We start from the raw sequence: 12,378 nt of genomic DNA, 5'->3' as shown, positions 1-12,378 counted from the left end.
TGCCTTTCCCAGTGGTTTCTGACTTGGTGTCATTTGAGAAAGACCAGGATTAGACCTGCTGCACACTGTAAACATTTACAGCACTGATAACGAGGCCCAGCCCTATAAAAACAGATGCTGTTAAACACGTGAGGCTCTTACATATGACCAGGAAGGTGTATGAAAACGGTCGCCTCAGCCTGATCCTGTTCATTCATTAATTGTAATATAGGTATTGATCTTATACAAATTGTTTTTGTACAGTATAAACTGTATTTGATAAATATCAAATATAAAAATGTTTCTGTCTGGGCATGAAATATACAATTTTGTATTATTTGTATTTGAAATAGTTCAGCTAGAGGTTCCCACTGAAGAGAGATTCATGTTATTAAATGAAAGTAACTGTACATGCGACACTCTTTATGACTATAGCAACTAGCTGGCTAACCTTGGCTTGCTTCTCATTGACATCAATGGCAAAAGTGCCATAAACCCAGACCAGTGCTTGCTTTTTGTCCTTGTGTGGTGTTAACTGTTTGTTGACATTGCTAATTAACAGACTTTCTACCCTAAGGTTAGCTGATGATCTCACTGTTAATGCTGTGAACAGAAGAGTGGTATTCAGACAAGGTTCACATGAACAAGCACAGCCATCTTTAAACTTTTTGTGGAAAATTCAAACTGACTCACTGATGTAAAGGTCACTACAAAGTCCCATTTTTTAGTTATGTTACAAACCCTTTAAACTACGAATAAAAGATGCTCAATAATTTATTATTAGACTTTTTTTTTAATGTATTGCTACTGTAAGGCCCACAAAGTGTAAAAAGATATATGCTTCAGAAAGTGTAGTTGACGTGGAAGTGCCTTAAATATGCATTCTTTCTAATGACCAGCAGGGGGCGACTCCTTTGAATGCAAACACACTTCCTGAAGTTTTTCCTTCCTTGATCTGTGCCCTCAGTAAAGTCTTAGCTGGTTGTGCTATGTGCTTATGAGCACAATCAGCTAATTTTAAGTCATACTGAAAAACAACATGAAGTTTCCTCTTTGGCTCATGACTTGTTAATCATAAGATGGCAATCGTTGGCCTGTGGTGTCCACTTTTTTCAAAATACCAAGATGGCAACAGTAAAAACAAAACACTCATCTTGAGTCACCAGCGCTTCACTAGCCAATGGGTGATTACGATGACTACACCCATCTTTTATATACAGTCTACAATAAGGCCTCACATTTCCAGCTTGGTGCTTGAGGAATGTGAAGCTTCTGAGTTTTCTTTAAACATTCCTCCAATAGCAAACACAGCCAATAATAATTGCAGACATCAGGTGCTGTTAACTGCTGACAAGTGTGATTAATTACCATTCTAAAAGTTAAACCATAAATGATTAAAGACAGTGGTTGTGAGACTTGCAGACAATGAATTTATTCATGATAGCCTGCAGCCTTGGACTAATCATATAATAGATAAATGCTAGCATTTCTGTGTCAGCAATTTGAATTAACACAATTAAAATAAGTCAGGATCTAAAAAGAAATGTCAGGATGTCTCTTCAATAGAAGACAGTAAGGCCTAAAAGTTGGGATCAGCCAGGATCTTGAGTCCCGGCATGGAAAAACGGGCCTCTAAACAAATAAATGTTAGAACTCTCCACCTCTCTCACACAATTGGAAAGAGTGCTGGAGAGGCCTTCGGTGACCCCAGTGATCACTAGGTTTTACTCAGAAAATGTGCTTAAAAGTAAAAGCAAATTAAACATCCATAAAGATGAAAAACGATCAAAAAGTAAATCAAAATGACCACAAGCAAACATAGAGGAAAAACAATAAACTAGAAACAGATTTTTCTAATGTTGTGTTTCTGTGTTTTGTTTTTTTGACTCCCTATAGTCCTTGTGTTTATGTGTGGATTTTTTTATTTATTGGTGTCTTTTTAGGGTTATTTATGTTTATTCATGGCCCCATGTACTTGTTGGGGATCTCATGGATCGTTTCCGCTTGACTTGTATGCTTTTTTGCATGTCTTTGTGGTTATTCATGTCATTTAATCGTTATTATCATTATTTGTCTCTTTTGTGGCCAATTTCTGTTTCCCTGTAGTCATTTCTCGTCGATTAAAAAAAGGGAAAAAACAGAAAAACTATGAGGGCCCGGTTCTCAGTGTCTGAAACTTGAATAAACTTGTCTACGGCTCACTTCCTCGACATTTTGTACACTGTGCGCACAGGGCTCTGCCGACACGCTGATTGGACCGCGGCGTCATCTGGGCGGGTTATCCGTTACACCATGCGTGCTACGATTGGACGCGGTATGAGAGTGGGAAGTGGCCGTACGCCGGTGTCTCCCTGGTTGCGCAAGACGCCATTTTGGGGTGACAGTGAGAGATAACGGAAAGATCGAGAAGCTGTCGTTTTAAAGGTAATAACCCACATAAACTCGCTTGTGTTTTGCCTGTAACGCCATTTATTGTACGGCGATTGTCGCGCGGTACCAGCGATTCGATTTAGTTTCGCCTGAGCATGACGTCACGAGGTTCTTTCTCAACTGTGACGCGGCATTTAGCTAAAGGCTGTTAGCTTAGCGAGCTACCGTGTATCAGCTCTTTTAATGTTCACGCCACAGAAACCAGGCCTCAGTTTTCCAGGTGGATTTCGTAGCAGGTCGTCGTTATATGTATTAATAATATATGCTGTAACCGGCAGTGGTCTTTAGACCGTTGACGAACGGTGTCGCCTGTTCGTCGCAAGTTAGCATATGCTAGGAAAACTAGCTATCTAGCTGAAGCATCCGCCCTTAGTGAAGCGAACTGTATCCTGTTTCGAGTGCTGGTAATCAGGTAAAGAGACCAGAAAACTTCAGACTTCTCACAGAAAATCTGCGCGTTCACATAGCAGAACGTTTCAGCCTTTATTGACACGTACTGATATGAACTTTAACATTAACATAGCTTGACCTTATAGTTGAAAGCTAGCGTCTTGTGACGGCTCACTCGTACAGGAACATTATCCTAACCTGCTATTGCAGAGTTTTCTAGCTGGAACAGGCCTCTCTTATCTTTTCATCAGTTAGCTATTCGCTTTATCCATGGTTGTACAGCTTAGCCTCAGGATATGCGATTTTTCTGCTGTTAAATAATTGACACATAGGCAGTTTTAACACTTCTGTAGTGTAGAAGTTAATGGCTGATATGGACGGCCAGAGTTAGCTCTTAACTTAGAGTCGTAGACGAAAGCCTCAATCATTCGTTTGTGTAAACATTTAACTTGTTCTCCTCCGTGTGTCACACAATGTACCTCTTTTTTTCGACTAAATATACAGCTGTCATCGAACTGCTCTAATGTGGTGTGCCTCTACGAACTGACTAACGATAAAACGACGGTAAATCAGTCCAGATGTCAGCTGTTTTCTCTATGATACATTTTCCCTGTGTTCACTTCCTCTCACCATACTGCACTGAAACCGATTAACAGCAGACCTTACACTGTCTTAACCCTGTCTCTGTCTCTGCTTTGACAGCTTCATCACCATGGGGAATGTATTTGCAAGCTTATTCAAAGGCCTGTTTGGCAAAAAAGAGATGAGGATTCTAATGGTGGGGCTGGATGCGGCTGGAAAAACAACTATCCTATATAAACTCAAACTCGGAGAGATAGTCACCACCATTCCCACCATTGGTATGAACATTTACATCTATCACTCCAGTGTCATTGTAAAGAAGCTGTATTTTTAGACTGCTATGAGAAGATTGTAAGTTGTTAGTTATTTCCCATTGTTATTTGAGAGGACAAAAAAAATCCTGTTCAGCAGATCTTCAGGTCTTTTAAACATTTGACTGTTAATTTGTTTTAATTACTAGGGATACACTGTTACGGAACTTAGGGCTATGAATAATATATCTACTTTTTTTTTTTTATTGCAATTTACTTCTTACTTTGTTTCAGGGGAAGTAATTAAATCATAATTAAAATTAACTGATCTATTTTAAAGTCTTTAACCAGGAGTGATGTAATAAATATTGGCCACAAAGGCAGGTGAATGCCATTACCAGTCAACAGGGTGACCAATCATTTTGTAGCTTTAAGCAGTTATGGTAATTTTTGATTAGTGTGGGGGTTTTTTTTGGGGGGTTTTTTTTTTTTTGCGAGGGTCCAAGTTTACTGTGTTTTGGTCTACAGCAGCCAGACGTTTCCTTATGTCCGATTTTTGGGACATTTCATTTTAACAATGGTTTAACAAAGAATAAGTGATAAAATGAGAGTAACTGAAGACCTTTTTTTGATTAAAATGCAGTCAGGAAATGTTGACTTTAAAAATAAAAAAGTCATATTAGGAACAAACAGTGGAAAAAAAAAATATGTAGAAATCTTTACCTGCGTGTAGTGTTTGCTATCGAGTGGTCCAAAGCCTTTTAGTGACTCATCTATGTTTCCTCTCCTTCTTTTTCTTTTCTTTTTTCCTTTTTCCAGGTTTTAATGTTGAAACTGTAGAATACAAGAACATCAGCTTCACAGTTTGGGATGTGGGCGGTCAGGACAAAATCAGGCCGCTGTGGCGCCACTACTTCCAGAACACTCAAGGTGAGGTGAAAGGGGGGGTGTGCAGTGGCATTATCTTAGCTGGCAGTTGTGTCAGTGAGCATTACTGCCCGTAGGTGGCCTCGTTGGTGCATAGAGGATATTAAAGAGACCAATGACTCACATGCCATTGTTCCATTCTCAAAGGGCGTATTGTGTGACTCCTCTACTGTTTCCTGATGTGTAACTCATCAGAATGTATAGCCTATGCTGTCTTGTGTTTGCCAGTCATGATTCCGCTTGTAAGCAAACTTAAGTTGAACATTTTGTGGTATCTTTAATCTGCAGAAATTTATTGTGATTGAAGCCACCTTATTTGCTGCACTGCCATCAGTGCTCCTGTGGTTTCCCTGCATGCATTAGATGAACATCACCTTCCACATACTGAGCACCCAAGTGTGAAACTAAATGTGTCAATCATTTCAGTGATGATCTAAGACGCAGCATCATTTAACAAACAGCATGTCTGACTACAGAATTTTCTTCTACAGCAAACAAGGAAAGTTGTGTTTGGGTTAGAGTGCCGAGTATTGGTTAATGATTTCGTGATTAAGGTGACAGAAAATCTTTCTTTCCATCATTTTTCCAGGCAAAAAGATTAAGGCTCTATGCAAAATTAGGCCTGTGGACCATCTCAATCTAGTCTGTCCTTAATGGTCTAGCCTCTCCCCAAGAAATGTTAAAAACAAACAAACAAAAAAAAGTAAAAACACATGATACTTCATTTTTTTTATGATGACCTGTTATATCTTCACTCTAATGGTAAAGTTCTTAGCATGCAAGTGGCTTTTTTGACAATCTAACAGAAAATTCTGTTTAAAGTATGGCCCTGTTCTTACATTATCTAAGTCAGTATTGTCTCACTGTTTTAGGTTTTTAACACTGACTGTTTTTACCCTGTAGAGACGTAATTTTCTCTGTCAAATGTGTCATGGTGCTGTGATGCCCTTAATGCTCAGACAAAGTTATTGTATTACAACTGAAATGCTTAGAATATCTAAAAATTGAAATTGTCTCTATCAGTTCTGTCAAAAACATAATGAAAATGGCCATTCTGAATTATAGCTTGATATCTTTATCCCGACATGAAGAGAAAGTCCAAACAGTGATAAATCTCAGTCAGGCCTCCACATTTATGACGTCTTTCTGTCCGAACATCTTGAGTTAAAATGAGTTTGTACAACTTTGTAATAATTAGTAAACATGAGTAGAAAGTTGCTGGTTGGTGTTGTGTGAAATGTTCCCAAGTTACTGCTTCGCTGTTAGCTTCCTCTGCACTATGAGAAACAGAGAACTGAATAGTTCAGACCATATAGCGGATTTTTGTCTCTGATATCTGATCCAGGTTCTGTAGATAGAATTAACCCAATATCTAACCAAAATATCAGATTGGCGTTAACCTAAAAAATGCGTAATTATCTATCGCTTAAGGTAATAAAGAATCAACCCTCAAAGCCAAGAAAAACCAGCATTCCTGTTCTTGATCATGATCCCTCAGCTGAACACCAGCTGAGTCTCAAGAATCCTAAATTTCAGGCAAACTGACCAAATTAACAGCATCACTGTGTCTTGTAGATATTCCTTTCATTTTTGTGCCCTTCACATCTTCACAGAGTCTGTAATGTAACAGGTCAGTGAGGCTGCATACAGATTCTAGCTTCACAAACAAATAGTATCTCAGTTATAGACCGGAGCTGAGCATGTGATCACGTCGTCCCCTGTTACATGAATATAAAAACATCCTGTTTGTACATTCGGTGAGCTGTGGGTATGATGAAACATTTCCTCAAACAAGCTAGCATACAGATCAGGAAGTGTGCTTCAGCCATAGGACATCTAACAAAATGACCTCAGTTTTCTTGGCTTTGTCTTTATTTTTTGTGTTAAATTTGAAGCAGGAAAACATCATTCAACACTGTTGTACTTTCATCCATCCATTCGTGTCATGAAGCTTTTTTTTTTAATACGGTCATTAAACTGTCGGTTGTCTCAAAATACAGCTTTCACATGATCTATGACAACTGAAAATGATTTGGCAGCTTTAAGTCATAAATTAATCTGTACTGAACTTAACAAATGACTGATGTGTTTAACAGCTTCTGGATTTAATATATTCTCACAGTCAGCAGACCTGCAGCTGCCAAATCACAAATTATTACTGATACTTTTTTTTTTTTTTAATGCCCACTCTACTTTACTGTTTTGGGGATTAATAAATGGCCAGGAGAGCTGGTCCAGACTGAATTATTACTGGAACAGAGTCAGAGCTTTTTATCTGGGACAATAGAGCACGTATTGTAACCAGAATATAAATGAAGACATGTTTCTGCATTTTTTTTTTTTTTTTATGCTGTGTATTTTTTATTTTTTATTTTTTTTGTATGCAGGGCTCATCTTCGTGGTGGACAGCAACGACAGGGAGAGGGTGAACGAGGCGAGGGAGGAACTGTCCAGAATGCTTGCTGAGGACGAACTCAGAGACGCCGTGCTGCTTGTTTTTGCAAATAAACAGGTGAGTTTGCGTTTCAGACACACGTAGAGCCAAGAAAGGAAATGAGCCTCAAATTTACTTCTCAATTGGTTTGGATGAAAAAGCTTTCAGATATAAAGATCAAGACTTTATTTGTACAGGACCTTTCTTTAATTAAAAAAAAAAAGAAGCCTCTGCTGGTTCAGAGGCAGAAATACAAGTATCAAAATGGTGTGAACTTCCACCTTAAATGTTTCCCTGTCGGGGATTTATATACTTTGAGATAGGACTGGGGAGCGTGTAGCTAGCCGTGTTAATGTGGGCAGGCAGAAATATCAGGCGGCCATATTGTGGGAGACAAAATCCATAAATTGGTGCATCCTGCTACTAACCTGAAGGTTGCTGGTTTGAGGCCCTGTACTTGACTCCTGGCAAAAATAAGCCAAAAACAATAACCTGACAAAACTAATATTTAAAAAACAAATGCAGTCCATATGTAGAAGCTATTTCATTTTTATTTTTTTACAATGAAGAACAGCTGTCACTGCAGGATCAACATCTGCACATTGATTCTCTATTCTGAAACCTGCCCTGCGGTAGGTCACATGTATTGAGAAGAAAAAGAAAGCATTGATTAGATAAGGAGCTTTGTTAAATGTTAGGCTGCTGTTGGGAAGCATTTAAGTAAAAGTGTTCCAGGTTACCTTTGTGGTGGCCATCTTGTTTTCCCAGTAAAGAGGAAGCCTGCCTCAATTGCAGCTCTTTTATAGGCCAGTCTGTATTAAGAAGGTGTGTCTTGAGAGTATTTAAAGGGAGCAGGAAATGGATTGGGAGCCATTTTGAGAAGTTGCTGTCTGCATGTGCGTGATGTTGGCAAGAGATAATAAAACAATTACTTTAATTAAAATAGAGTGAAGTCTGATGTTTCCCTCACCGCCCCTCACTGTGTAACAGCTGCTCATTCATTTTCTTTGTCAGAACTCTGTCAGTCAAGAAAAATGCAAATGATGATAAATCTCAGACAGATTTAATAGAAGTAACACCTTTTTTTTTCCTCCCTAAATGAACCGTGACTAAAACCACTACAAACCACTTTGTTACTGATCTGTTGAAATCTTAAATGTGCTAACCAATAGACCTAACCACAGACATCAGTGACAGCGGAGAAAAACCAACAGGATATCGTCTCACCTACCTATCAGAACAGGTCATACGTTTGTTTCGGCAGGTTCCTCAGTTCATGTAGATTCCAATGTTCATCTGGTGTTTTGTGTCTGCATGCTCTGTGTCAAGTTCACACCTTTGAAGCTTGGCTGTGTTCAGTTAGCAGGGGGTTCTGTTCAAAATCTTGCAGAGAGGCTGTTGTTGGTCCGTCTTTGCAGACTTTCTGGTCTGTGTGCAGATTTTAGCACAGTATAAGTACAGGATGTGAGGGAACCAACAATTGATTAAATACAAAACTTTCCATTGCTTCTGGCAGGTGTGCACACTTTCATGAGGGTTTGAGCATGTTCAAGGCCTCAAAAATGGAATTCATTACTATTAATTATACTACTATAATAATACTATTAATAACGGCAGCATAATAAAACTTGTATTAATATAAAGTAGTGTATTAATAGATCCCTATAGTAAAATAATAAAATCCAAATGTAAATATTAATAGAAATATGAAATTTAAATCAGTATTACGACTACTACTAAGGATCATTCAGTAAATGAATAATAAATGAGCCTTAGCACATTCAGTGTTCAGGCTGTTGTGAAAACAACTCCCATGATCTGTCACCGCATTATGACATCACTAGATGTTTATTGGCCCCCACCATCATCTATTCTGGATAACCCTCCTCTCTGACTCTGAGAATGATAAAAATAAGATTATTTAATATCACCTGAAACAAATGACTTATAATCAAACTCAGCAGGAAAGTTTTACTGAGAGCCGATCCCCAAACACTTGTATTGGACTGGAAGTTTTTTTTTGTCCTCCCCTCAGCCACTGCTGTAGCCCCCTAGTGGCCATTAAAGAGAGTGCATGATTAAGGCACTTTCACATTGGCTGAATTGTTCAGAAGCTTTTCTACTGTTGATGGAAGCTTGTGGGATTTTTGGTTCAGATGGTTAAAAATGGTTAGAACTGCATCATAACTGGCTCTTTCCTCTCCCTCTAGGATCTCCCCAACGCCATGAACGCTGCAGAGATCACAGACAAGCTGGGCCTGCACGCCCTCCGCCAGCGCAGCTGGTACATCCAGGCCACCTGTGCCACCAGCGGAGACGGCTTGTATGAGGGCCTCGACTGGCTCTCCAACCAGCTGAAGAACCAGAAATGATCCATTCCAGCAGTTTTGAATTATTATTTTTTCGTTTGTTTGTTTGTTGTTTATTTTTTTTCTGTTTCGACACAGCGGCAGCACCGGATTCAGGCCCCCCTCTGCGCCCCTCTAACTCCTCTGCCCTGGCTCTTTCTTTCAACGCCTTCCTCCTGCTTTCTCTTCCTCCTCGTCCGTACTCTTGGGGCTCTAGCCTGTGCTGCTTGTGTGTGTGCGTGTGGCTGTGGGTGTGTATGCCTGTGTGGATGTGTGGGTGTGAAGGCGTCTCTGTGTATGCTGGCTGGGATCGGGAGTAACCCTGGCGTGCCTTTTACACACCTCCTGTGGAATCAGCAGTCTGGTTTTCAAGCCCCCCCTCTCTCTCTCTCTCTCTCTCTCTCTCTCTCTCCATCCACCAAACTCAGTCTCTGCCCTGCTCGGCCTACCCCCCTCCTCACCTAATCTGTCTTGCACGGCCCCCCCCCCCCCACCATGACCCTGTTCTGCCCCGCCCTTACTCTTCAGAGGAAGCACGGTTTTCATACGGCAAAGAAAGAGCAAGGGTGCAACCCCCCACTTCTCCCTGTAGAATATATCTATGTTGACTAGAAATGCCCCCCTCCCTCCCACCTTCAGTGCTTAGGTGTTCATTTTAATCTGATTTTTGAGACCTCAAACCCACCAAGAGATTCAGTAAATTGCATCTTAACCTGTATCAGGTCGAAGCAAATGGAAAAAAAAAAACAAAAAATGGAAAATTTAAAAAAAAAAAAAGTAAGAAAAGAGAAAATCCCATCCTTGATCATTCTGGTGTCATCTGAAAATCATGCTGTTTGTTTTATTAATATTATTATTATATTGGAATATAAAAGATTATTCTTAGCAATGGTTCTCCAGTGAACACTACCTTTCTCCCCTCCCACCACTAAGTGAGAGCGTGAAGCACAAAAGAAGAGAAAATTAAAAAATTAAACTCTACGAGAATATGCAATTCTTGACTTTGGGTTGCTGGCGTTTAAATCCTGGGATTAAATTAGGATTTTCCTTTTTCTTTTTTCTTTTCTTTTCTTTTCTTTTCTTTTTTTTTTTTTTTTGGAGATGACCTTCAGTGTTTCCATGCCAGATACAAGGTGTTGGACATTTCGCACACTTCAGACTGAGGCAGGTGTCCTAATACATTCACAGGCGTCACATGTTATTCCTTTAAAGAGATGTTACATTTTTTTTTTCTGTAACTAGTTTTAGCATTTCTATTTGTACTTTGACTGCTGAACCAAATGCATTTGAGCAGTATGACAAATCCTGTATATGGAAGTAGAAAGTGCATCCTCGAGGGCCTCAGACGAGTTTTTTTCTTCTCACCAACGGTTGGCACATTTATTTTGAAAGTCTGAAAGCATCCAGCTGTGTGTGATCTTTTTTTTTTTTTTTTTTCCCTTCCTGGTCGGGATGAAGGATTGGCACCAAAAAAAAAACAAACCATGATAAAAAATAAAATAATGAAGGCTCTCTATAACTGTGAACGGTCCAGACGTCTGGGTGTTTACAGGCAGAAAGACCAACACAGTAAGTACTCTGTCGGAGGCTCGTCGGCGAGCTGGAAGGACTTGGTGGTAGACCTGTTGAGGGGAATGGGTGTGCAGTTAGCTGGTCGTCCTCAGTGTTGAACCATGGGGGTTAGAGCTGGCACTTCTGTCAAGAATGATTGTAAATCTGTAAGTTCCCCTATAAACTGTTTCTGTGGGGATTTCCTGAACACATTAATAAACATGATTTGATCCAACAGCTGTTGGAGAGGCTTTTTATTTTCTCATGTGTTACAGTAGTGGATCTTTGCATTAAACAAGGTTGTAATAATGATGCAATCCCTGTGAAAGTTCAGGCCTTAGATGGCGCCCAAATCTGGTCAGCTTTGTTTTTTTTGTCCACATGGTTCACAGTGTGGTGGTGCACACTACTAGTGTTTAACAAGCAGGAGATCCAGAGAAGGGATGCAAATCCCTTGGAATTTTTTTCTCCAGGAAGGGTGTTTGGTGGGTTTTTTGTTTTGTTTTTTAAATGTGGAGCTACTCAGATGACTTGCTCAACATTTTTCTGGTGGTTTTATGGGCACAATTATTCATTTCAAGTCATACTAAGTAAAAACAAAGCTCATTTTTTGAGTTATGCTGATTATTACAGTTAGGAGGATAAACCACACTATGCTCGATGGCTAACCTTTTCAGTTGTCATAAAGCGAGGAAATATCCATAGAGGCCAAAACCTTTTTGCAAACGAGTTTGTTTTTGCTGTCAAATTAAACGTTTTAATATGGGGTCTATGGAGGTAAGGATGAGTTGCAATGCAGGCAATCTATTCTCCAAAGTTAAATTTCACCTAATTTAAATATTTATGTAAAGTAGGAGTGATTGATATATTTTATCTAAAACATATGACTCTGCAAACTGAAGGTGATGTTATGCTGTCAAAATGTGTTGATGACTGTACAGAGGAGGGTTCCTGTCATTGATGCAAAATAAAGGAAACGCCTCTTAATATTAATTCATTCAGTTTGGCTCTCCTGGCTCTCCATATAGTAAAAACGTCTGTCTGCTGAAGTGGCTGCTGGCTGCAGAAACACTAACCAGGAAAAGAAAGATATACTAGGTTGTTTTCTCTTCAGGACAGCGTTTCTGTTCCTGTTGGGTTTACTCAGACGCACTTCTTAAAATTTTCTTTCGCCAGCACAAAGTCTGCGTTTGACTGAACTGTGGGAATTCTTAATCTATCAGGAAATAACAGCAAACCTTTCTAAAAGAGAAGAGAAAAAGATTTAATAAATGAAGTTGCTGCATTCATGATGTGAAATTACTGTGAAGGCACAGGTTTGCATAATTACCTTGCAGAGGCAGAAGTGTTTCCTTTAAGTTTAAACATGAATTTGTTTATGAAATTTTAACTTTGATTGTTGAATGTCTTCTTTAAACTGTTTCTTGCTCTGACAACAGTCTGTAAAAATGTAACCAGGACTAAACTGCTGGTTAAACTTTGAACA

The 12,378-nt window shown here is 39.4% G+C and overlaps 1 protein-coding gene across 3 annotated transcripts; it reads left to right on the top strand.

Moving 5' to 3' along the window:
• The first annotated feature begins 2,277 nt into the window (after positions 1-2,277).
• On the top strand, positions 2,278-10,088 carry arf2b (ARF GTPase 2b). 3 transcript variants are annotated; one of them, XM_026177951.1, is made up of 6 exons: positions 2,278-2,403; positions 3,304-3,363; positions 3,502-3,659; positions 4,452-4,562; positions 6,947-7,071; positions 9,204-10,088. In XM_026177951.1, exons 3-6 carry the CDS (start codon positions 3,512-3,514, stop codon positions 9,363-9,365), a joined length of 546 nt encoding a protein of 181 aa, XP_026033736.1. In that variant the 5' UTR covers positions 2,278-2,403; positions 3,304-3,363; positions 3,502-3,511; the 3' UTR covers positions 9,366-10,088. The 3 variants fall into 3 exon arrangements, with proteins under 3 accessions (XP_026033736.1, XP_026033735.1, XP_026033737.1); XM_026177952.1 differs by lacking the exon at positions 2,278-2,403 and adding an exon at positions 2,434-2,821; XM_026177950.1 differs by lacking the exon at positions 3,304-3,363 and having other exon boundaries at positions 2,279-2,403.
• Positions 10,089-12,378: the final 2,290 nt, after the last annotated feature.

This window comes from Astatotilapia calliptera, chromosome 8 (assembly GCF_900246225.1).
Source record: "Astatotilapia calliptera chromosome 8, fAstCal1.2, whole genome shotgun sequence".
NCBI classification, from domain to species: domain Eukaryota; kingdom Metazoa; phylum Chordata; class Actinopteri; order Cichliformes; family Cichlidae; genus Astatotilapia; species Astatotilapia calliptera.
This window is presented reverse-complemented; position numbering and strand designations above follow the sequence as displayed.